Source organism: Crocodylus siamensis, chromosome 11 (assembly GCF_052110815.1).
Source record: "Crocodylus siamensis isolate JL-2025a chromosome 11, ASM5211081v1, whole genome shotgun sequence".
Classification (NCBI taxonomy): domain Eukaryota; kingdom Metazoa; phylum Chordata; order Crocodylia; family Crocodylidae; genus Crocodylus; species Crocodylus siamensis.
In genome coordinates, this window is record NC_143405.1 from 43,456,567 (window position 1) to 43,479,410 (window position 22,844).

General features: G+C 41.9%; 1 protein-coding gene across 4 annotated transcripts in view; it reads left to right on the forward strand.

Moving 5' to 3' along the window:
- Positions 1 to 22,844, forward strand: part of CACNA2D3 (calcium voltage-gated channel auxiliary subunit alpha2delta 3) — an 891,165-nt gene that overhangs the window by 742,366 nt on the left and 125,955 nt on the right. For all 4 annotated transcript variants that reach the window (XR_016438419.1, XM_090021142.1, XM_090021141.1 and 1 more), the window contains 3 exons: positions 455 to 550; positions 3,031 to 3,152; positions 5,819 to 5,908. Coding sequence is in view for 3 of the 4 variants with exons in the window: in XM_090021142.1 (XP_089877268.1) it covers positions 455 to 550; positions 3,031 to 3,152; positions 5,819 to 5,908 (308 nt within the window). In the remaining variant the exon portion in view is untranslated. The remainder of the gene's footprint in view (positions 1 to 454; positions 551 to 3,030; positions 3,153 to 5,818; positions 5,909 to 22,844) is intronic.

Below are 22,844 nucleotides of genomic sequence, written 5' to 3' on the forward strand. Positions count from 1 at the left end.
TACCTGTAAGGTGCAATTGTACCGCTCAACTGCAGTGTAGCAATACCACAGATATGGGACAGTGGCGAACAGGGCCACATTCCCTAATTCATCCTATGACCTGCAATACCAACCTTGAGGAGTTGTGTGGCATAGCTATGCCATACCTTTCATCTCTCAACCTCCATCTAATTCAACCACACAAACCATATATAGCCAGTTTGAGGAAACCAAGCCTTTGATCTCTTGGAAGGGGCAAGAAGCTTTTCAAAGCCTTGGAATGGTTTTATCCTGCATGGATTTATTTCAATCAAAAGAAACCAATTTTTCAGCAAACTTAAGAATAAGAGGATGGCGCTCAAAACGCCAGTTTAAAAAAATGTGCACTTGTACTTTCTATGACTCATAAAATAGCCTTATCTGTCTCCTGTCTGGAAATCTTATCTTTGCTGGTGAGCTGCTCTGTTTATTTTAGAAATTCTGACAAGGGAGTGGAAGTTGCCTTCCTTGGAACACGGACTGGTCTATCTCGTATCAACCTGTTTGTGGGTCCAGAACAGCTTACTAATCAGTAAGTATCATGGTTATGTTTGATAGGCAGATGTGAGGGCAAGAAATATGTTTATTTTTAGGAGACATTCCCATTCTTCCTCCCCAAAGTTTCACTTTAGAAAAGTGAAATACCGAGAATAATTTAAAATAGCTGTATGGCCTGCATTACATGTTACTCTTACTGTATCTTCTTGGACTACTGTGCTATTTTTCACCTGCTTGTTAGCTATATTAGGGGCCTTTGTTCAGTCCATATGTCTATTTTTGTCCATCCCAGTCAAGTTAGAGTCACATCTTGATTCCTACATATATCATTAAGGAGATCCTGTGGCTGCAAAAAACAAGGGAAATGTGCAATTTTCTCTTGAGCCTGTCTCAAAACAAATGCCTTCAGATATTTCTAGCAGTTAGTCATCCCAGTTATGGAAAAGCTTCCCATGGGAGGTTTGTTAATACTTAGTGTATGTGATATTATTAAATCCAATGTTTAATTATACTTATTCACCTTAGCCATTTGGTCATAACTCAGCAGTTTTGCATGCCACGCCAAATGAAACACAGGTGGTCAAGCTGAGTCAGCATCTGAGTGGTTATGGAAGTTGGTACTCAGGGTGTCAGCCCTAGCCAGCACCCAGGTAATGATGTCCAGTTGGCACCGGGGTGTCATGCCAAACCAACAGCCAGGTTCCAAGAGGGGCCAGACTGATTCAGTACCGAAGGTGTCATGCTGTGTCAGCAGTCCTTCCATTTGTTTCAGTGGTGTGTAAAACACAAGTTGTTGTAGAAGTCACTCTGGGCAGGCTGACACCTCAAAAGCAGAGAAGTCAACTACACAATTTTTTGCAATGAGGGCTGTGTTCTACCTTTCCCTGTGGCTTGGTCCTCAGCCTTTTGACTAAGAGCAAGCAAAAGTAGGGGGCATCTGAACCCTAAGGTCTTCAGGCTTGGGGCTTGCACATAGGATGCCTGCCATGTATTGGGGGAAAATATGAAGACCCAGACCGACAGGCCTGGCAGTAGAGCCTCGCAGACTTGAATAATTGAGCTCTGCTCAGTCAAGATTTAGAATTTGACTATTGAGCTTTGCCTAGTAGAATGTGGAACTGATTTGGTCTTTGAAATGAAATTTAAAAAAAAAATAGTATGTTGGTGATATTTACACCATATATATATAAAAATGTAAGTGGAATACTACAATACAAGTTGGTGTTTTAGAGCTGAAATGTCATAAAGTAAAGCTGAAGGAACATGCCCTGGGGTTTTACTTTTTTTAATAAATGTTCTATTATCACCATATTACATTGTCAGTATTACAATCCTTTATCAGCTCTCCAGACTTTTCACTGAATACGTCAATCCTTTTAATTGAACCAGTAATATTTTATGCAATTCTGGAAAAATCAACTTTAGAATAGTATTCAGCATTGTGTAAGAATAGAAGGGTCTCTTGTCTTCTAAGTAACTTTGCTTATCATTAAGTTGCATTGACAAGAGTGGAAGTGCCTTTAAAGGCTTAGACATTTGAGTGTGAGAGGCTTTTAAGAAAGAAACCATTCATTTTGAGCTTCTTACTGCAACATGTTCTAGGTTTTGTTTCCTTGGAGAATTCCTGTTCCAAGGCAATGCAAAATATACACGCAAATGCAAACACATGTAGACATGCCAATTTGGGGTTAAAAAAGGCACTTAAGTTGTATGTCACTTTTGGATGTAACACACTTTTGGATGTACACACTTTACCTTCCTCTGCTTAGGGTAGACACTGCAAATGCTTTGCATTGTACCTCAAACATCAAGAAAATCCATATGCGTCCTGTGTAAAGTCAATATGTAAGGAAATCATCTTTTTACATGTATAATAACTGAGGATGTGCTGAATGTATCAGTCAGTGGTACTTATCTGAGAAGAAGACCTTCCCTTTTTTACCTAAGTTGACCTTCCCAATGTGCTATCCTTTTGGCACGGAAGAATATACCAGAATACATAGTTCACTACCTCCCATTTTATTTTCTTGGCAAAGGAAGCTGCTTATCATTTTGGCCGGGCTCAAGATTGGAACCTGAATCTCTCCAGGCAGTTGCTTTTGCTACAACACCCATCCATGATACACAGTTAGGCTATAAACTAAAGGATTTCAATATGCTGCTAGAAAGAAAAAGGTATTTTACACTGAAAATTCTGAATTTACACAATAGTAAAAATTACATAACTACACTTGAGCACACTTGGGCTTTTTCAACTTTATCATAGTTTTCAGTTTATTCATGGTTATTACAAAATTCATTATGTCTAAGAAGCTGCCACAAGTATATCAAGAGTAATGATTAAAAACTGTATTAAACCATTTTGTTCTTCAAATAATATAGAAACCAATCCAAAAATAGTGTCTTTCCCAAATGCTAGAATTTTGTTTTGTTTTGTTTTGGTTTTTAAGCTTGAACTGTATTATGTGATATGCAAAAAAGCAGCAAGTCTTTTCTTTTTTCTTCTGTTTCAAGAGACTTCCTGACATCTGAAGACAAGGAGAACATATTTAATGCTGATCATTTTCCACTCTGGTTCAGAAGAGCTGCAGAACAGATACCTGGCAGCTTTGTCTACTCAATTCCATTTAGCCCAGGTGTGTACACTTGTCATTTAAAAAAAAATGAACTATGCATACTATTGGAAAGATTCCAAATATGTTGTTCCAATCAGGAGAATCAGAGCCTCAGGCTCTGAAATCTGCATGGTAATCTGCATTTCTGTGACCAGATGGGATTCTATGATGCTCTGTATTAAATCTAAAGGCTGCGTCCAGACAAGCGTGGCCATGTGGTACGTGGTGCCACAGACAAGTCTCTGGCACTACTTATCACATGTTAAGCTGTTTTCCATGCTGAAAGGGAACAGCACAAGTGCTTTTTTGACCCCTGCATATCCAGGGGTCAAAAAAACCTGCACCACAAAAAGATGGAGAAGCGCGTGCAGGGGGCAGTACGTGCCACTCAAAACCAGGAGCCGTGCTCTAGTTGCCAGCCAGGCTCTGTGCAGCAGGATTGCCACTGCTGCTGCCCCAGGAGCCTCCCAGAACCCCAAGTAAGGTTTCTGGGGCCAGGCCAGTGCTGGTCCCAGCCTTCCCTACCCTGTCTGGGGTAACTAGTGAAGGCACCAGAGTGCACGTAGCACAGGCTTTCCCAGGGGCAACTAGCGGTGGCACAAGGTGTCCCACTGCTAATTGTCCCTGGGGAACCAAACATCCACACTCGTGGACATGGCCAAAGATGTGATATAACATGGAAGAGTTTGATTTTGTCTCCTGAAGAATTTGAAATAGGAATAACTTCACTGAAGTCAGTAGAAACACTTTGTTGTAAAACCAGTGTGAATGAGAGAAGAATCCAATACACACTGATATTCTTAATACACAGTGAGGAAGCTTTAAGTAGCACCTTGATTTGGCAAAAGCTGAAGGCAGTTGTATAACAAAAATGAAAGATCTTTGCAAGAAGGTTGACATTAATATTGTGTTAGCTGCCTTATGATAGAGGAGAAAGAAAGAGTAGAAAAACTGAAGTGCAGCAAAGGGATTAAAAGAAGGAACATATCTTGGAGAGAAATTAGTGTCAAGTCATTTAAGGGGATGTGGGAATGTAATCTGTTTTTAGGCTGAAATTTTCAAAAGCAGGTGGTGGAAATGAATCACCTGCTTGATGAGTGGCTCAGTTTTTTAACCCACTTTTGAAACTCTTCGTTGCTGCAGCATCTGTAGCAATAGTCATACTGTGTAAAAAATATCTTTCCTTCCTTCCCTTATCTGTATACACCTATCTATGCATGGTTTTAAAGCAAATTAAAGCTTAATCAACCTTGAGATTGAGGGATTGATAGTGCCAAGAGACCCATAATTTGATTAATCTCTTCCACCAAGTGGTAGATTGGCATTTTCTTTATTATTTCTTAACACAATGAACTTTTGTATAGGTTGAATTTACAGCATGATATGTTCAATAAGATAAGAAAAATAAGATGAATCAAGTCCCAGAAGAGCAAGTGTCCACATTACATAAAAGTACCAGCACCACTGACACCTTTTGTTACGACTTTTAGGAGCAAACCCTATTAACACTGGATTTTAGGAACCCAACCATTATACCTTTGTTCTGGGTGGACACAACCCTCAGATCAACCACAAGAGCTGCCAGTTGATAATAGGCAAGTTTATTGATACAGAGTAATAACAGAAAAGCAACAATACAAACAATCAAACAATTATATATCTACCAATCCTAGGGCTGTCATCAGAAACAAAGTACATCTGGTCAGGATGCAGGCTCTACTCTGAGGTTCTCTCTCTTAGGTGTCGGCAGTCTGGAGGTGGGATGCCAAAGCCCACAGCCCCCCCTCCAGGGGAGTGCATGAGATGGGATGCTGGTATACCCTCAGTGCATGGTGGCAACAGGAACCCTTCCCAGGGGACAGGGATGGGGATGGGGACCCCTCTTGGGGAGAAGAAAGAGGGGCAGGGAGGGACGGGACAAAGGGAGGCCCCTTTGTTAATCTCAAGTTTCTGCTTTTCCCTCTTGATGTCTCCAGATGACTCTTCATCCATGGCTATCTATGGTTGGTTGTCTCTCTGTGGTCACATGTCCACATAGCCTTCTAGGCATTCTCCTAATTTGATCTGCTCCCCAAAAGTGGGACTTGGACCCCTGCTGCTCTGTGACTTTGTAGCTGGTGTTACTTATCTCATGTTATGGGACAGTATGGAATATACTTCCTCAGTTTTCAGGCTATGTGTCCTTGTTATGTTAGACAACCTGTCTGAACACATGCAAGAACCTGTCTTGAAGGCTGTGTCCATCCATTGGCCTTGTTGTGCTAGACTGCCCATCTACTTTCAGGGCCATGAGAAGCTGTGTATGTGTCTCCCATGCTCTTTAGAAATCCATTTAACCCCTGCTGCCCATCTTGACCTCTTATAATGTATATATCTATACCTATAAGCCAATTCCCAAAAACAGGCCTTTAAATACTGTTTCTAAGCCAAGAAAGCCAAGAACTGGTAAGCTGTAAAGACTGAGGCACCTCATAGGGACTTTGTAGAGAAGCTTGAAATATTTCTGTCTGTACTATAGTTGTTCTCTCAATAAATAAGGGTCAAAGATTGCCAGATTTCTATTTTTTCCAGATTTGTATTTATACCAATGTGTAATGTATATTTCAATCTAAAAAAACCTCTGTAGTTGAACTTCTTTACAGTGCTATATGTTGTTTTAATTTTAATATTTTTTTTTAATTTTATAGAAACAGAAAACAAGAGCAACAAAAGTAATGTGGTGACAGCTAGCACTGCCATTCAGCTGTTGGATGACAGAAAATCTCCAGTGGTGGCAGGTAACATTTGTTTGGTCACTCCTATACAAAAGCCATATATGAAGTCTTCACATTCTCTTACAGCTTTGCTTCAGTGAAAATTTTCCATTGAAAGAACAGCTTGGAACATGCAGAGCGGGGGAACATACACAGCATGCTACTGAATACCCTAATGCAGAATCCACTGCAAGCCATCACTTCTGTGAACTTGATCCTGCATTACTTGTACATGCAGAAATCCCTGTAAGCTGCTGGTTTGACTCAGCAGAAACAATAGCAATGAACAAAACAAAGAAAAAATCCTAAAGGCAGAGATCTTCAGAAGCATAAATGAGAACACATTATTTCAAGTAAAAATAAGCATAAGAAATAACCTCTCTGATGTAGTAAGGTTCACCCTGCTTCTCAAAATTAAATGATATACTTAGACTCAAGGGGTGCATCTACATGTGCACTTAAGGTGATGGAAAAAATTCCAGTTCAGTTTGCGCCAGAGTCAACTGCTCCTGGGTGCAGTGTCTACATGCACTTTGAGCTGGGGTGGAGCAGTCCTGGAGGCTTGAGGGTCAGCCTTGGGCTCCAGGCAGTGGTGTCGGGCAGTGAAGGGGCTGGCTGGGACACGAGAATGCTGAATGTGTGGAGCCATGTGGCTAGGTGGCAGGCAGAGGTCTGGTCCCATGCTGCCTGGGTTGACCAGGCACAATTTTCACCTAAATTACTTTGCCATAAGATAGTACTTTCCCCAACAGTACTATCTTACAGCAATGTTAATTAGTTTGCTGCACCCTAAAACCAGCACACGTGTAAACTGTGATGCTTTACTGCAGAGCTAATTAGTCTACTCTGCAGTAAAGCACACTTGTAGATGCACCCAAGAGCCATATCCACACCAGTGTGGACATTTGGTTCCCTGGGTACAACTAGCAGTGACACATTTTGTACCACCTAGTTGTTCCTGGGGTATGTCTGTGAAATGCACACTCTGGCATGCAGCAAACATCCTCAGGTGGAGTAGGGGAGGTTGGTATCAGCACTGATCTGGCCTCAGCAGCCTTACCTGGGGTTCTGGGGGCCTCTTGGGGCTACAGCAGTGGAGATCCTGCCACACACAGCCTGGCGGGCAGCTGGAGCATGGCTCCAGCCAGCCTGGCTTTGGTTTTGAGTGGCATATGCTACCCCTATGTGTGCTGCTCCACTTTTTGCTTCCTTGGGTTTTTTTGACCCTGGATATCCAAGAATCAAAAAACACCCCTGTACTGCTGCCTCGCAGCATGGAGAACACCCAAGTGTGCAGTTTGTGGTGTTGCAGATGTGCCTGCGGTACCACGTACTGCCTGGCCGTACTCATCTGGATGCGGCCAAGGAGTTCAATTTATTTAGCTATTGAAAAGAAAACTGAGAGCTGGTTTCTTCATGCTCTATAAATACAAACACAAGGAACACTATCAAAGTCATGAAATCTAACAGTTGGAAGCTAAAATTAAATAATTGTGCTTGAGGATATAACATGTACACTTTACCAGGGAGAATAATTAACCATTGGAACAACACATTTGTCAGTCAAGAGTGAAAGTTTTTTTTTTTAAATATATTCCATCATTCAACCTCAGATATTGGATTTGCAGGAAGCAGTAAGTTCAGGAAAGTCCTAAAGTCCTATAGCTAGCATCAAGTAGGAGGACAGGCTAAATAATCAGTATGGTTTTAGCAGGCCTTAGATGGTTTTTAATTTGCTGTTAGTGATCTGCTTCTCTGTAAACATTCTCAACTTCCAAAAATTTTGTGAGCCTGTGAAAGAGAAAGAGAAAAGAGATATCCTTTTTTGTGGAAGCAGAGTATACCCCTTCTTATAAGTGCATTGAAGTCTATATGATGTTCTTTGTTTTAAGGAAAGAGAATTAGAATTAGAGAATTAGGTCTGAAGAGTGCCCAAATGTGGTGGTGGGTGAACTAGGATTTATTTTTACCTCGGTATATGATTTCTTAAGATTTTATTTTAATAACAAAGAGCTGATTTCGTACACTCCTTATTGTTAAAACTTGTTGTTACCTACCTTCAAATCTGCAATCCAGGTAATTAGGCTGTGGTTAGGTAAAGTTATTAACAATTGTTTATTCCTGTTGTATCATTATAAAAATGTTACTGCTGTAGAAATGCTATTCTTTTTCTTCTAAACTGGCTACCATTTCCAAAAAATGCATGAGGAAACTGAAGCTACTCAGTAGAATTGAAGCCTGCAATGCATATGAACACTATTTCACCAGTAGTGTGTATTTCCAGCTTTGGAAGGGAAGCAATTGCAACCAGCCTCCTCAAGCACTTAGGTTTAGCAGATTCATTCTGAGAGGCCGGATGACTGAATTGCTGAGGTGGGTCTTCCCATATTTAAAATTGCACTTTTGTTTCTAGCATCATTAGCAGTGGCTAATATATACTGTGACATACTTCATTAATACATGGGAGAGCTGGTAATTTCTATATGTTAAGGAAAGGATATACATTATTATAGTATGCATAGCAGCAATTCCAGGTTTCCTTCACTTTATGCTGTACATTCATTCCTGGAAAATGGTGCATAACTCAAATTTGTGTAAAGGGAACCTATTTTAGAATATAACAAATAAGGATACGTTCCAAGACCTCAGCTCTACTGACCCCCAGACCCATTTCCACGACTTTTACAAGACAATTTTAGTACTCACCGACAGCAGACAGTGAACACAAGCACAGGGGGGTAGTGAATGTTTAGTTGGTGTGAAGAGAGGGTGGTAAAGGCTTCGTTGATGGGACCAAGGAGATGGGTGGGAGATAAGCCAGGGGGATGCTTAGAAGTTATAATGGTGGTGGCAACCACAGAAACACGTGTCGCAGACAATGAGTGAGGAGCACAGATCCATACAGGAGACTATATTTTGGTGTGTGTCACTCCCACAGTGCACCGCACAAAGCAGCTGACCGTGGGGTTCCACCACACTGATTGCATAAGACTGAATTTACCTTGCATATAATGAATTTTTGGTATAAAAAGCGTCATTGCATAAGAGTGAATTTGCCCCTACAAAACCTGCATAAAGTGAGGGAAGCCTGTATTGTATTTACTCAAATCCCCAATCAACATGGGGAGAAAGGCCCTTGTCTTACATTCACATACAGGGAGCAGGGGAGGGGAGGTGGCTGCTGTGGCTCTGCCTCTGGCTCTCAGCTTGGGTCTGGGTCAGAGTTCAAGTCAGCCCACAGCAGCCTTCTCCTCTCCTACCTCCAACTTGTCCCCTGCAGCTTCTGTCCCTCTGTCCCCTTCCCTCCCTTACTGTCAGGCACAGTTCAGTTCCAGCTCAGGCTGGGGTCCCTCCTGGGCACTCAACTTGGGAATTCTACCCCTGCCCAGCCAGTCACCAGCGCTGACACTGCTTCATGGCCCACCAAGGGCTGAGCTTGCACATGCTGTGCTCCAGGAGGGAACAGAGCCTAAGCAGTGTCTGACAGTAAAGACAGGGAAGTAAAGAGGCAGGGACTATGTGGATGTGGAGGAGGCAGAGGATGTGGGGAATGGGGGATGGGAGGGTAGCAGGGGTAGGGGGCAGGAAGGTTGCCAAGGGAAGAAGTGAGAGGATGGAGGGTAAGGGGAGCCCCTTACCCCTCCCCAGCCACCTGACACTCCCAGCCACTATTTTGTCTGCTGTAGCAGTGAGAGGGATATGAATTTAAGAAAGCCCTCTGATAATTAGATTCTGTACCTGGAAAATTATAATCTACGCATATATTTTCCATATATAGAATCTAATTCAGGGGTGGGCAAAATATGGACCACGGGCTGAATCTGCCCCACCAACTGATTGTATCCAGCCTGCAGACAGACAGTCTGTAACTCATGGGATACAGACCATAGGTGGCTGATTGACAGGTGCCCTTATATATAATGGCATTTAAAAATGGAAACCAGTGATGATACAATATTGGTTGTCCCAATAAAGGATTGTTAGAAGGCCCAATCCCACTCCTTGTCCTGAACAAGGGAAAATCTAACGTCATTAGATCTGGTCAAGAAGTTTTTGACAAACTCTTTGCCAGAAAATTCTGATTTCTTGAAACTGGGACTTCTTGCAAAAAGAAATCTTAGCTGAGAAGAGTTCCTAGAGCCAGCTTAGAATCTCTGATTGATGAGAATGAAAAGGAGAATGATAAATCGCCCAAAATAGCTAGTAGTTTAGCAGTTAGAGCACTTACCTGGAATGAAGCAGGTGCATTTTCAAGCCTTCCCTCTGAATCAGCTTTTCATCATTTTTTCTATGTGGAAAAATGGCCCAACTGAAATCTACTGAGTCAACATTACATCTTAAATTTCACAGCCATTGTTAGGGGGAAAATGTGGTAAAGGACAGAGGCAAATTTCTGCCCTTATAATTATCATCAGTGGATCTTTATTGTCTCCATAGAATGGACAGTACCTTGGATTTTCATATGTCATCCAAAAGACCCAAAAGCAATAAATTGCTGTACTCATCTGACCTACCCCATAAGAAAAGACTGAGCTAACCTGACCAGAATGTACAGGCACATCAAAAGTGTTGTTTAATTCAGGGGCATGAGTAGAGAAACACTCTTATTGTCCCTTTATTGTAAGACAGTTATACTTAACCTCTTTAGCACCAAGGACCAGATGAGTAGCACAGGGTCAGTCTGCTGGCTGGATCACATGTGCTGGCATGATCTAGCTCATGGGGCTATCTCATCTGACTCATGGGGCTCCTGAAATTTGACAGTGGAGGGACAGAGACTGTGTTACTTGCTGTGCCCCAGGCTCTGCCACAGCAATTAACACTGCTGTTGGTCCCCTGCTGCCAAATTTCTAGGCCTGTGTGGAGGCTTACAGGTCAGATGACCTGGGTCTGGCCCACAGGCTAGATCTGGGCTGCAGGATGAAGGTTGAGCACTGCTGTTGTGAGGGGACAGAGACATTCTAGAGAAATCTCATCTAATCTACAAATGTTTAATTTCTTTTGCATCTACTTGTATTTTCACAAGCGTGGTATTTGCATACAAAAGGAGTTGCATTTTCTTTGCAAAGTATGAGAAAAACCAATTACAAAGCCACTATGAAATGTGTCCACAGGTCTAATGTTTCAGGATTTGCAAAAGTAATGTGATACTTTGTTAATGTGAGGCAGTTTAAGCATTTGAAAGGATTCTCAAGTATCTCTGCATTACACTCTGCGGTTTAACAAATACTGATTCTGCCATTTGGAAAAGAGCTTTCTAAATAAGAGAGCTTAAATAGTAGGTGTGTAAGAAGATATTGCCATTCTAAAAATCTCATTTGAACATTATCAGTATGTTTGTTTCAGAATAGAAAGGTTACAGTAGAAAAATAGCTTATAGTTACTAGAAGAATTGGCTTGTAACAACAACAGGTGTTTTCGTGTTGCAAAGTCAGTTATTAAGAGCTGTCTTCTGTTCTAACTAAAGAAGAAATGACTAATGCCACCTGTTGTTGGAAAGGAAAAGTGCAAAAGGATCTCGATAGTTTGTATAGTACCTAAGTGGGGTCAGGAAGAAGCTGCGCAGAGGAAAATAGCTACTCATTATTGGGTTAGTGTTTGTTTTGATTATTTCCTGTTGAAATATTTTAAATATAAACTCTTCTTGTGGTCAGACCCTTATGTTAAAATTACTTATCCTACCACAAGTGAAATAATAGATGTACCTTACATGCTGGCAAAACTTTCTATGATTTCAGTATTTATGTCTTTAAGTCAGGACATTATTGTGTTTAAAAGCATCATGACATTTATTTATATAGTAAGAGCTTCGGCATCTGAATAGAAACCAGGCCTAATCTATGCCTAAGCAGCTGAGACACCTAGCTTAATGCATTCCACCCAATGCTCTGTGGCCCAAATTCCAAAAAGGATTGGAGCTGGGGAAATGAAAGAAGAGGGCCTTTGCTCTGAAGATTTCTCATACTTCAGTGTAATCAGGGAAGAAGGAAATGTATGCTTGAAGGAGGGTAGCAGTATCCACTGTACCCAGATTTTTCTGGTAATCATCCCTTTCAGCCAGAGTTTTGTAAAAAAAAAAAAAAGGCTGAAACAATTTCTATACGCATGCACAACGAGCCATGGGAACAAACCAAGGAAGTGTATTGGTAATTGAGTGCAGCTTTACTGCTTCAAATGTCTTGGTTAGGTTTTTTGTTTTTCTTTTATACGTAGAGCAAAACTGCTTTCTTAAAAAAGTGGTCTCTAGATCAGCCAGTCCTCAAGAGCTTTATGGGGTCTAGGCCAGCAGGATAACCATGAATATTATGAGAAGAATAGTCCTAGGGACCAGATTTTGCCATTCATTGGTACAATGAATAAGCCGAAGAAGTATTCCTTTTCAAAACAATAGGATTATTCATGAAGCCAGTTGTTTCTCTGCAAGAATAAGGATTTCTGAATCTGGCCAAAGTCTTAGGAACATCAGTTATTTTCACACTAAGTAGAGTACAGAAGAACAAGAGAGATTCTTTCTGTCTGGTAACACTATGGTTAATTTCTCCATGCTGTGTATTTATCTTTGCATGTGGTATTTAAAGTTCCAGTAGCCTGTCCTTCAAACATTATATAATAACAAGCCACATTTAGCAGGTGCCAATAACTTGGTAGTAGTTGGTGACATAGCACAAGGACACTGTAAGTGTTGGATTATGTACTGTTTACTGTGCTTATACATTGTGACGTTGATAGGAATAAATTCTTGTTGAAAGATTTTTTTGGAAAGGAACAAGTTGTACATAGCTTACTAGAATTAAGGAAATCCCTTTAGAAAACAAGAGATGTAGTTACTTTCCACTAAAACTAGAAAGTAATTGAAAGGACTATTTTGTTTAGTCATGCTTGATCATTTAAAATATAAAGTTTTATATTTTAAAAGTAAAAGTATTGTACTTTTGTAATGAAATGTAGGAAAAGAAAGATAAGGACAACATAGAGCAGTTCTTCCCTTCGCTCTGATTTTTTTTTTTTATTGTGTAGTCCTAATTTCTCAAGTAAATTATATTATGCAAGCATAGAGCAATGTGTTTTACGTCTTTAAATAAATCATCCCATATAAAAACACAACCAAAGCATTTTTCCTTTCCAAAATTTAACTTTTCAAGGAGGATCTTTATTCCATACAAAGGAAAAAATGGAATTAAAAAATGTTAAAAAATCTCAACTGACCAGTTTAAACTTTATGTAGCCAAATCCTTTTTTTGGCCACTATTTCTTTTCTAAAGCATTCATCACCTTCAGAGATCTAAGTTCAGTACAATGATTGTTCAGCATCTTTAAGGACTTGCACTCTAAATTACCACTATATTTTAATCCTACACTAGTGCTCCATGTGCAACAAAGCTGTTCAAACTCACAAATAGTATTTTCATCAGTCTTTTTCATAGATCTCCCAGCCCCGCAATTACCCTCTGTTTCATATCACTTCAAGGGCAAATTGATCTTTTATAAAAAGTCATTATAATGACTTTAAAGAATTCTAGTTAAAATTACTAAAAACATTTTGATAGGTTGAGTGACCCAAAATAATAGGGTTTAGTTGACCAATTTCCTCCAGTCGTATAATAAGCGAAAGAAAAGGAGGCTGCAGCTGTTCCCAACCTAAGTTTTCAAAAGTGAATAGGTATTTTTAGCTTTTGAATTTTTGATTATCCCACCTGAGACTTTTTTAAAGGATCTTTTTTTCTGTGAGCATCCACTCTCTCTGAAAGTGCCCAGTTAAACTGTTTTAATTGGATATTAAAAATGGAGTCACACTGGATCACATCACTCTTAAATGTAGGCCTCGGTAGGCACATCTACATGAGACACTTAATGCGCAAAACCTTAATTATACTGAGCATTAGCATGGATGGCAAAAACTGTGCTAAAGTGCTAATGTGAAGTTGATTTAGTCTAATGTGCATTAGCATCATCTAAAAAGCATCTGTGTTAATGGAAAGTACTACTGATTATGGCACATTAAGGTTAGTACCTGTTATTATAGGTACTAACTAGGGCTGTGCAAAATATTGATGGGTGTTTCGTTATGAGGCTATTTCAACATGTTTTGAGCTTGAAGCATCAAAATTGAAATGAAACAAAAGGCTGTGAAACAGCTTTGAAATGAAATGAGGGCACTTGAAACGTTTCAAAAGTTTTGAAACATTTCAAGTTTCAAAGCTGGGCTTGCTTGCATCTAAACAGAAACTAAGGAGAGGGAGAGGGAAGAAGGGGGAAGGACTGCTCTGATATTGACATCTAGCTCCTGGTTTGATTCCCCAGCTCTCTGATTGTTTCCCCCAACTCTGATCATTTCCCCGGCTCTTCCTGGGGGGCACGGGCCCCTGATCTGCACGCAGGTTTTCAGCAAGCTGCCACTGCAGGCTGGGGCCAGCGGCAGCCGCTTGAAGCAGCCCATGCTGAGCACTGGGAAGACTGTGGTGCTGCCGCTGGCCCCAGCCTGCAGTGGCAGCTTGCTGAAAACCTGCGTGCAGATCAGGGGCCCGTGCCCCCCAGGAAGAGCCGGGGAAATGATCAGAGTTGGGGGAATCAAACAGGAGGCTGGGGAATCCAATCCCAGATTATGCAGAATGACAGTGGGATGCTGCTGCCAGCTGGTGGTGGTGAGCTATTTCCCCAGCTGGCAGCAGCACGGTGCAGAAACCCTGTGTGCAGATCCAGGGGCCCGCACCCCCCAGGAGGACTGTGGGGCTATACCACACTTCTCTCAGGGAGTGTGTAACCCTGGATCTGCATGCAGGATGACAGCTGCCAGCAAGTGATAGGAGTTTTGCTTTGAACATTTAGAGGTGTAGTTTCCCAGAAACACCTGCATGTATCTCCTTGAAACTGGGCAGGCTTCTTGCTCTTAGAACAGGCTACCATCCCGACAATTTGTACCCAAATCAGGCAAGAAATGACAATGTTATAGGTATTTTCATTATTCCCCATTATAACCTATGAGCAAAATGTTGAAACGCGTTGAAACAGCATCAAAACAGTGAAACAGTTTTGATGAAACGAAACAGAACAGTGCTTTGAAACAGCAAAATGAAACACTGTCCCTTCAAAGTGGCAAAGTGGAAGTCAAAACAAAATGGTGCTGTTTCACACAGCCCTAGTACTAACATTAATACACCATAAGCACAGTGCATTAATGAATGTGTACACGTGCCCAATCTTTCTCCGTCTGATCATTCTTCAATGTCTTAAAACTTTTTGATTGGGTCTTTTTTCTCCTGAATCATCACACTAAGGCTTATACCTTGAAATTAAGTTCTGGGGTCATCCTAGCTTTTCAGAAACAAAGTTTTTTGTTTTACCAGGTTTTAGGTAAATGAAATTTGACTGTATTGTCAGATAAAAAATTCTCAGACTACTTCTGCAATTGTTAATAATTAGCCATCCACCATTAATTTAAATTCTGTCCTCTGGTGTGTTTTCTTAATCTACTTGTAATATGTTAGGAAGAATCAGTACTTTTAACTCAACAACATTGTTATCGTGAAGTCTTGACTCCAGATTTTTAAAAATGGATGCTCCGTGGGGTATATGCATTTATATCTGAGCTTTTGAATATGTAAACCCAATTAATTAAACTATAAACTTTAACAGGGTAACAATTTGTTGGTACCAGTTAATTAAAACTGCATAAACTGCACATATTTGCAAAAATATATATATATAGAGAGAGAGAGAGAGAGAGAGTAAATGCTCCACCCATAGTTAAATACTTCTTACATTAAAATATTACAATAAACATAATAAACATATCTATTAACTTTAAACTGCTATGTACTTTTCATGTTACCTATGTTACTTTCCTTTATATCCCACTTGTCTAGCTTTGAAAACTTTATATTATTCAGAATAGTCAAACAAAAGTGTCTACAGCCAAGCAAAGACCTTAAAAGCTTCAGCCCCAACTATAAAGATTTTTCTCCTAGTAATAGGATTTAAGGGAAAATGAATATGCCATTATACTGAAATACTGACCAAAGATTTGAAGCTTTTTAAAATATATACTTTCTTTGTCAGTTAAGACAGTGATTTAGTTAATCTTTACTCCAGTTTGCAAGCCACTGAAGATTATAATCAAAAGTAATGCTTGGTAAATCCCTCGGAAATGCCTCTGTTTGCTTTGGTGGAAAGCACAGCTAGTTTATATCTTTCCAAAGCTTGTGGTACATACTGCATATTATCTTTGTATGCACACATCCAATATTGAGATATATGTGAATGTCTTACATGCCCAAGGAAAAACAGAATGTACATTTAGTGTTTGCTGGCTTTCACAGGGACACATGCACACACACAGGTTCTCTTACATTCAGAAAGGATGCTTTTTATTGAATAACAGTAGTCTTTAGAGTAGTTCTCTGCTAATGTAATCCTGTTTGCCTTTTGAACATAACTGTCACCTTTTGCCCACTTCATCTGTTTTATGGTTTTCTACAGTACTCATCCTGATACAATCTAAGCTCTGCATAGGTAGATTAAACTGCAGCCTGGCGCATATGATAGAGTTCAGTGAGGATCTGCTCCTTATCCTCAGTTTTGCTGTGTTGTTGGGGTTTTTTTTAATATTATGCACCCTTTTTAAGATGGAAGTATTAGCAGGTCTGGCAACCTGGTATAATAGCAATCAGACTCTGGAGGCATTTTGCCAATGGACTTTGCTGTTAACGAAGTATGTCTTTGATTACAGCACATGACAGAGACTCTGGATGGACTTTATAGGCCATTTGTACATGCCACAAAATTGGCCTAAAAGCAGCTTAATGCCCTTTTGTACCACTTTAATGGTGCAGCTGTTTGCACATGTCAGTGGTGTAATGTGCTTTAATGGTGGGCTGTTTGCACGTGTTGGCAGCGTAATGCACATTACATGACTTTAGGACATGGCAAAATAAAACATCTCAGGGGTGGTTTAGTTTGCCACAGAGGGAAACACTGGGCCCCGAGCATCTCAGGGGCTGTGTAGACAGCTCATGCAGGCAGGCTCCATTGAAGGGGAAAAAAAGTAGTGGCAAGCCTGATCTTTTTTGGGGGGTTTTTTCTCTCCAGAGCCTGCCTGTCTCCCTGAGCTGTGCTGCAGCCCAGTGTTTCCCTCCACAGTTGTGGTGCCCTCTGGTACCACTCAGGCCGGGTGCTTGTGGGTGGGTGCTGCCTGGGTGCCTAAATTAAGGCGTATGGATTAAGTAGTTTAACTTCTGCTTGCAAAAAGCCTTCACTTCCAATATGCACAGGATTCTCTGGTTCTCCTTGCCTCCTTGAACTGAGGATGACAGTTCTGTGGAGGGATCTCAGTCTACAATATCCATGTAGGCAAGAAGTTCATGGGGAGGCCTCTCCCTCATCATGCAAACCCAACTAAAGACTCAATCCTGGTTGGCAGCAAGGTGTAGTCATGGGCTATGCAGTTATTGGTTTCTCTGTCCATGGCTTGCTCATTCCTGTCTTTCTCCTGGTGTGTTACTGCCACATCCTGATAATAAGCAGACAGTCTTATAGTACTATGAATTTTGTGTGAATTTTATTAATATAGCATTTCCAGACAAGTGTTATAGAAGATTTGTGGATGACTAGTTTCAAGGAATCTTCTGTACTTTTATGTCCTTGCCAGCAACAAATAGAGGGGCTTAACTGTGTAACAATTGGTATATTTTTAATACTTTTAATATTACAAATGATATTTTGTTAATATTGCAAATTATATAATGTAAATACATGCATACTTTGATATCTTGTTTTTGGCTGGAGGTGGAATTACATAGAGGTATTTATGATGATGACTATTTTTGTTGTTTTATTCTGTTAAATTTTGAACAAAAGAATTTACATAAGGCAATCAGTTTTTGTGATTGTATCTATCTACATAGATATCTATGGGCATTTGCTATAGAAACTCTAAGCAATCTGCGTGTTTATCTTCATTCTAAACTGGAAATAAATGTACAAGAAAGTTGGCTTCCTTCTTCGTATATCTGAAAACTGTGGTAAAGCGTACTTCTGAAGGATATAGTGCACATTTCCTTTTACTATCATTGCAAAGTAGACTGTGAATAATGTGTCCTGATAGTTTTAGAAATAAAGGTGCTTCAGAAATCTACCGTATAAATATAGATTGAGGGAAATATTATATTGACAGGTTGACTTCACATTGGGTTGTTAAAATACGTTTACCAGCCACCTTTAAAAAAAATAAAAATCTGTGTAGCCAACTCATTATTATAACAGCAGATGTCCACTGCAAGCTTTACAAATTAAGGACATTTCTGGAGAGAATCCCTGGATTCAGCAGTATACAATGATCAGCTAAAAATAATCTGTATGGCGTTTGAAAATTACCCCTTGCGAACTACAGTCATCATAAAAGATAATTTGCAGTTCTTACAAAATACTCTGTAAATTATGCTTCTCATCTGCATTTGTAACAGTTAAACGTATACATTTCTCATATTGCAAAATGATAAGTCTGCATTTGTTAATGTAAATGATTGCATCTATATTTTCTCTGTTGAATGTCTGTTGTAAACATTATCATCTTAAATGGCTGTTTGTGGCTGAATTTATAAATGTATATAATTTTATCAAATTATAACGAGATGTTTCTTTATATATTTTTAACAGCAAATAGTGTATATAGCATTGGATTATATAGCATTGAATTAGTGTATTCTAGTCATACAGAAGATTAAATTAATAAAAATCAGAAATACCTTGCCTTACAGCAAAAATTCAAATTGACTTAAAGCTTAAGTGTGCATGAAAATGCCAGAAGCTGCTTAAATGTGACCTGGAAAGAATTTCTTAAATTATTTTTGTGCCCTTTTATTTTCTTCCTTTTGATGGAAGAAGGCCTAAAAGGTTTTGGTTATTTTTCTTAATGGGTGGGCAGAAGTTCTGCGTATATTTAACTTAGAAATATCAGGAAGGTCAATTTTGGTCTTTCTTTTGCTGGAAGTTATCTTAGAAGCCTTAGGGTATTTACATTAAAAACTTTGCTGCTAAGGCCTGGGTGACTGGGAGCATGATAGGAAAAATTCTGGTTCCTCTGAATTCAATGAGCTTTATTGTCCACCAGGTCTCAATCTATAATAATTTCCTCTTATGTTACAAAATGTTAATTTTGTAAATGGAAATAAAGTTTTCGTGTGTCTAGTGTAATAGTTTAAGAGCTAAATAATGCTAGGACTCCCTAGCTCAATAGTTCCAAACTTTTTAGACTTGGGACACTCCTTGTGGGATTCAAAAAACTTCTCTGAATATGCCAGAGAAATAATGGAAAAATTCTATTGCAAAGAACTCAGAAAAACCACAGTCGGTCAGAGAGCTTTTGAAAGACTGGAATTCTATCTGAATCCTCTGGGTTCATCTTGTGAATCATGTGTAAATGTTCACACATTTAACAGTACTAGCAAACTGCCTGTTAAGAATGATGGTGGGGGGCCAATGAGGATGGAGCCCCATGTTTAGCCCCACGTCGCCCCCTGCTGCTCCAGGTCTGGACCCGCCACCCCCCTTGCTGCTGCTCTGGGTCCAGCCCCCCCCGCCACTGCAGCTCCGGCCCTGCTCCCCCTGCTGCTCCAGGCCAGCTGCACACCCACCACAGCACCGGGCCCAGTCCCACTTCCCACGCCGCATTGAGCCCAAGCCCCGGCCCACTCCACCTGTTGTGCCAGGCCTGGGCCTGTTCCCACGCTGCTCCAGGCCTGCACCCACTGTTCCTGCCATGCCTGGCCTGGGCCCGCTTCCCTGCCCCACAGGGCCCAGGTTCGTGCCCACTGCCCCCACCATGCCAGGCCTGTGCCCACTGCCCCGTTATGCTGGGCCTGAGCCTGCTGTCCCCACTGTGCTGGGCCAGGGCCTGCTCCCCACCTTCTGCTGCTCCCCTTCCTTCACTACTCCATGCTCAGCCCTGTTCTCCCACTCCACCCCATGGGCTCAGCCACACTCCACCTCCGCCACTCCAGGCTCCACCCCAATCCTCCCCTCCCCTCTCTGCTGCCCCCTCTCCCCACCACTCTTCCACCCCTCCAGGTCCGGCCCCACTCCCCCTACTACTCCATATCTGGCCCTGCTCCACCCCCTCTACTTCACCCCCTTCTGACTGCTTGGGCATGGGGGGGGGCAGATGGAGACCCCCACAGTGCAGGAGGGAGTGGGTGTGGCAAATTATTCACACCTGCCCACTCCTTCCTGTACTGTGGGGATTGCCCCATGACCCAGCCAAGCTGGGGGCCCATTCATGGTGAATGGGGTCCCAGCTGGGCCGAGTCGTGGGGAAATGAAAGCCAGGCAGCTCCTCTAGGGGTATGGGCAGGCCACTGCCACTGCTGCATGCACCACAGGGGAGCTGGGGGATGGGGGCATGTTCCCCCCCCATCTCCCTGGCACCTTACCCTTGGATGACCCGCTCTGATTGCCCCATGCCTCAGCCTGGCCCAGCTGGGGCCCCATTCACAGTAAATGGGGCCCTGGCCAGGCCAGGCTGGGTTGTGGGACAATGCTGAGGAGCCAAGTGGGGGGCACATAGCCCCCTGGTTTGTGTATGGAGCAAGGGCAGGCTGCAGCCTCTACTCCCTGCCTTACTGCCACTGCTTTGACAGCAGTGTGGCTCCATGTGCCTCGCTGCTCAGCCTGCCCAGTGGCAGCAAGACAGGAAGCAGAGGTTGCAACCCACCCTTGCCCTGTGCACAGACCAGGGAGCCACATGCCTCACCCTTGACACCCCGGCACCGCGCCTCTGGAGGAGCTGCTGGGCTCTGATTGCCCCAGAACCCAGCCCAGCCTGAGTGCAGCCTGCCCCTCTCCCCACCTGGTGTAGCCCCAGCCCCACTACCCCCCTCCACAGTCCTCCTTTTGGCAGCGGCGGTGGCGGCAGGACAGTGGGCTGCCACAACCCCTGTTCTTCTCCCTGTCAGCTGTTGTTGGCAGGAGGGGAGGTGGCACAGTGCCACAGCTCCCTCCTCCCTGACCACCTCCACCTTGTCCCCTGAACCCCAGCACAAAGTTGTGTCTGTGGCCTCCCAAACCAGCCAATCACCTCCCGCTCTCTCAAAGCGGCATGTGCATTTGGCTTGGAGCATTACAGACAGACAGAAGGACTAAGGCTTTTATTATATTAGAATTTATATTGAGTGGCCCCCTTTAAAGGATCTGACAATGCCCTAGGGTAAGCCAGCTAAATAGATGGCTAGCTAGATCGCTAAATACCATATTTGTTTGCATGCCACTTGTACATTTTCCTCAGAATTAGCCTTTCAAAGTTTAGTATGCATGTTTTAATTAGGAAAGCTGATTTTCTGCCCAAACTAGTAGCAGTGGCATGTCTATTCAGGCACTGCTCAGAGAGTTAATTGACTTCATGCCTCATTTTAATCTACTTAATTCCTGCTAATTGCTATTTACTCCATAGGTATTAATGATACACTCTCCTTTTTAATGATCTTGATGTTCCACTAATCAAGCTATTCTTTCTTTGATAATTTTGTTGAAGAATTGGCCACTAAGCTACTCCTAGTCTTTCTTCTCCTATTTCATAGATAGACAGACTTGGATTTTTCAAAATCCAAGATCTGCCCATGGAATCTGGTCTTCAGCAGAAGCTACAGTTTCAGCTTTTGATTGAACAGCCAAGATCTGATGAAAATTAAGTTGTGAACTCTGAAAAAAAATCTTCATTCTGTCTTCCCAGATCAGTTTGCGTGGGTGTGCCATATGCTAGAAAATGCAGTTGTTTTTTTAATGGCAAATTCCATTCAAATGCCTGTATTTAGTAAACCCACACTTCCTGGTATCTAATTTCTGCCTGATCCAGTCTCTGCCAGATGTTAGCACCCCATTGTCTCTGAAAAATTGACTGATGGTATTGAATGTCCCTTTGCCTTTTTACAGGCTGCCCAGTTTCCAGGAAGGTTCTATGTACTCAATTCCCTCTCTTGTTGAATTGTGAGCCCAGATTTGCTTTCAGGCAGGCTAGAAGAGCATTTTCATAAAAGCAAAGCCTCAGAAGTTTGACCAACTTCATTTTTCCCACTAGTGGTTGCAGATTTAGCAGCCTGCCTTTTCTTCCACACTGCTCATTGCAGATGGCCTCAATTCTGAAGCTGTGGTGTAATCCTTTAGACAATATGGCAACCTTTATTTTGTCTAATACATTGTAGAATGTAGGGGTGTGCAGAATGGGTCCTATTCAATTCAGATTCAGATTCAGCCCAAATTCGGAGAATCAGCGATTCGGCCATAGACATACCTTTAAATGTTTTTTTCTACATACCTTGAGGTACCAGGTGTGGCTTATGGATGCTGTAGCGCTTGGGCAGATGGGGAGTCCCGCAGGAGTGTGGGGAGCCTGTGCTCAGCAAAGGTACTTTTGGTCCACTTCTGGATCTGCTGCCAAGCCTGCTTGGCCCCGCCCCTACATTCCCCCTCCCCCGTGCTCCTGCGGAATGTTCCATCCACCCCAGGATCTCAGCATTCATGAGCCGCTGGATACCTACACATATGTAGAAAAAACATTTAAAGCTGTGTCTATTTCTGGATTGTCAAACCTTTCCAAATCCTTTTAATTGATTTGGAGGGTTCCAATTCAATTTGGAGAGATTAAAGAGTCTCCTGATTCGATTTGGATTCAGCGATTCAGCCACTGAATTGGGCCAAATCTGTGCCAAATTGAGTCAGCGAATGAAGCTTCAAACAACCCTAGTAGAAAGGCCCCAAGTACAGCTGTGTGGGATGTCTTCTGAAATCACAAGCAGATGGGGTTAATGAAACTCACTGTTCCTCGGGCAACCAGAGTCTTGAACGAGCGCTTAAGTTGTTGATTGGCTTCGTGCTTCCCTCTACCCTATCATCTCTTCTCTCCCTCCAGCAGGCCAGTGATAAGGCAAGACCTGTTAGGAGGAATTACAGGACCTCATCATGTCCTGTAATGTGA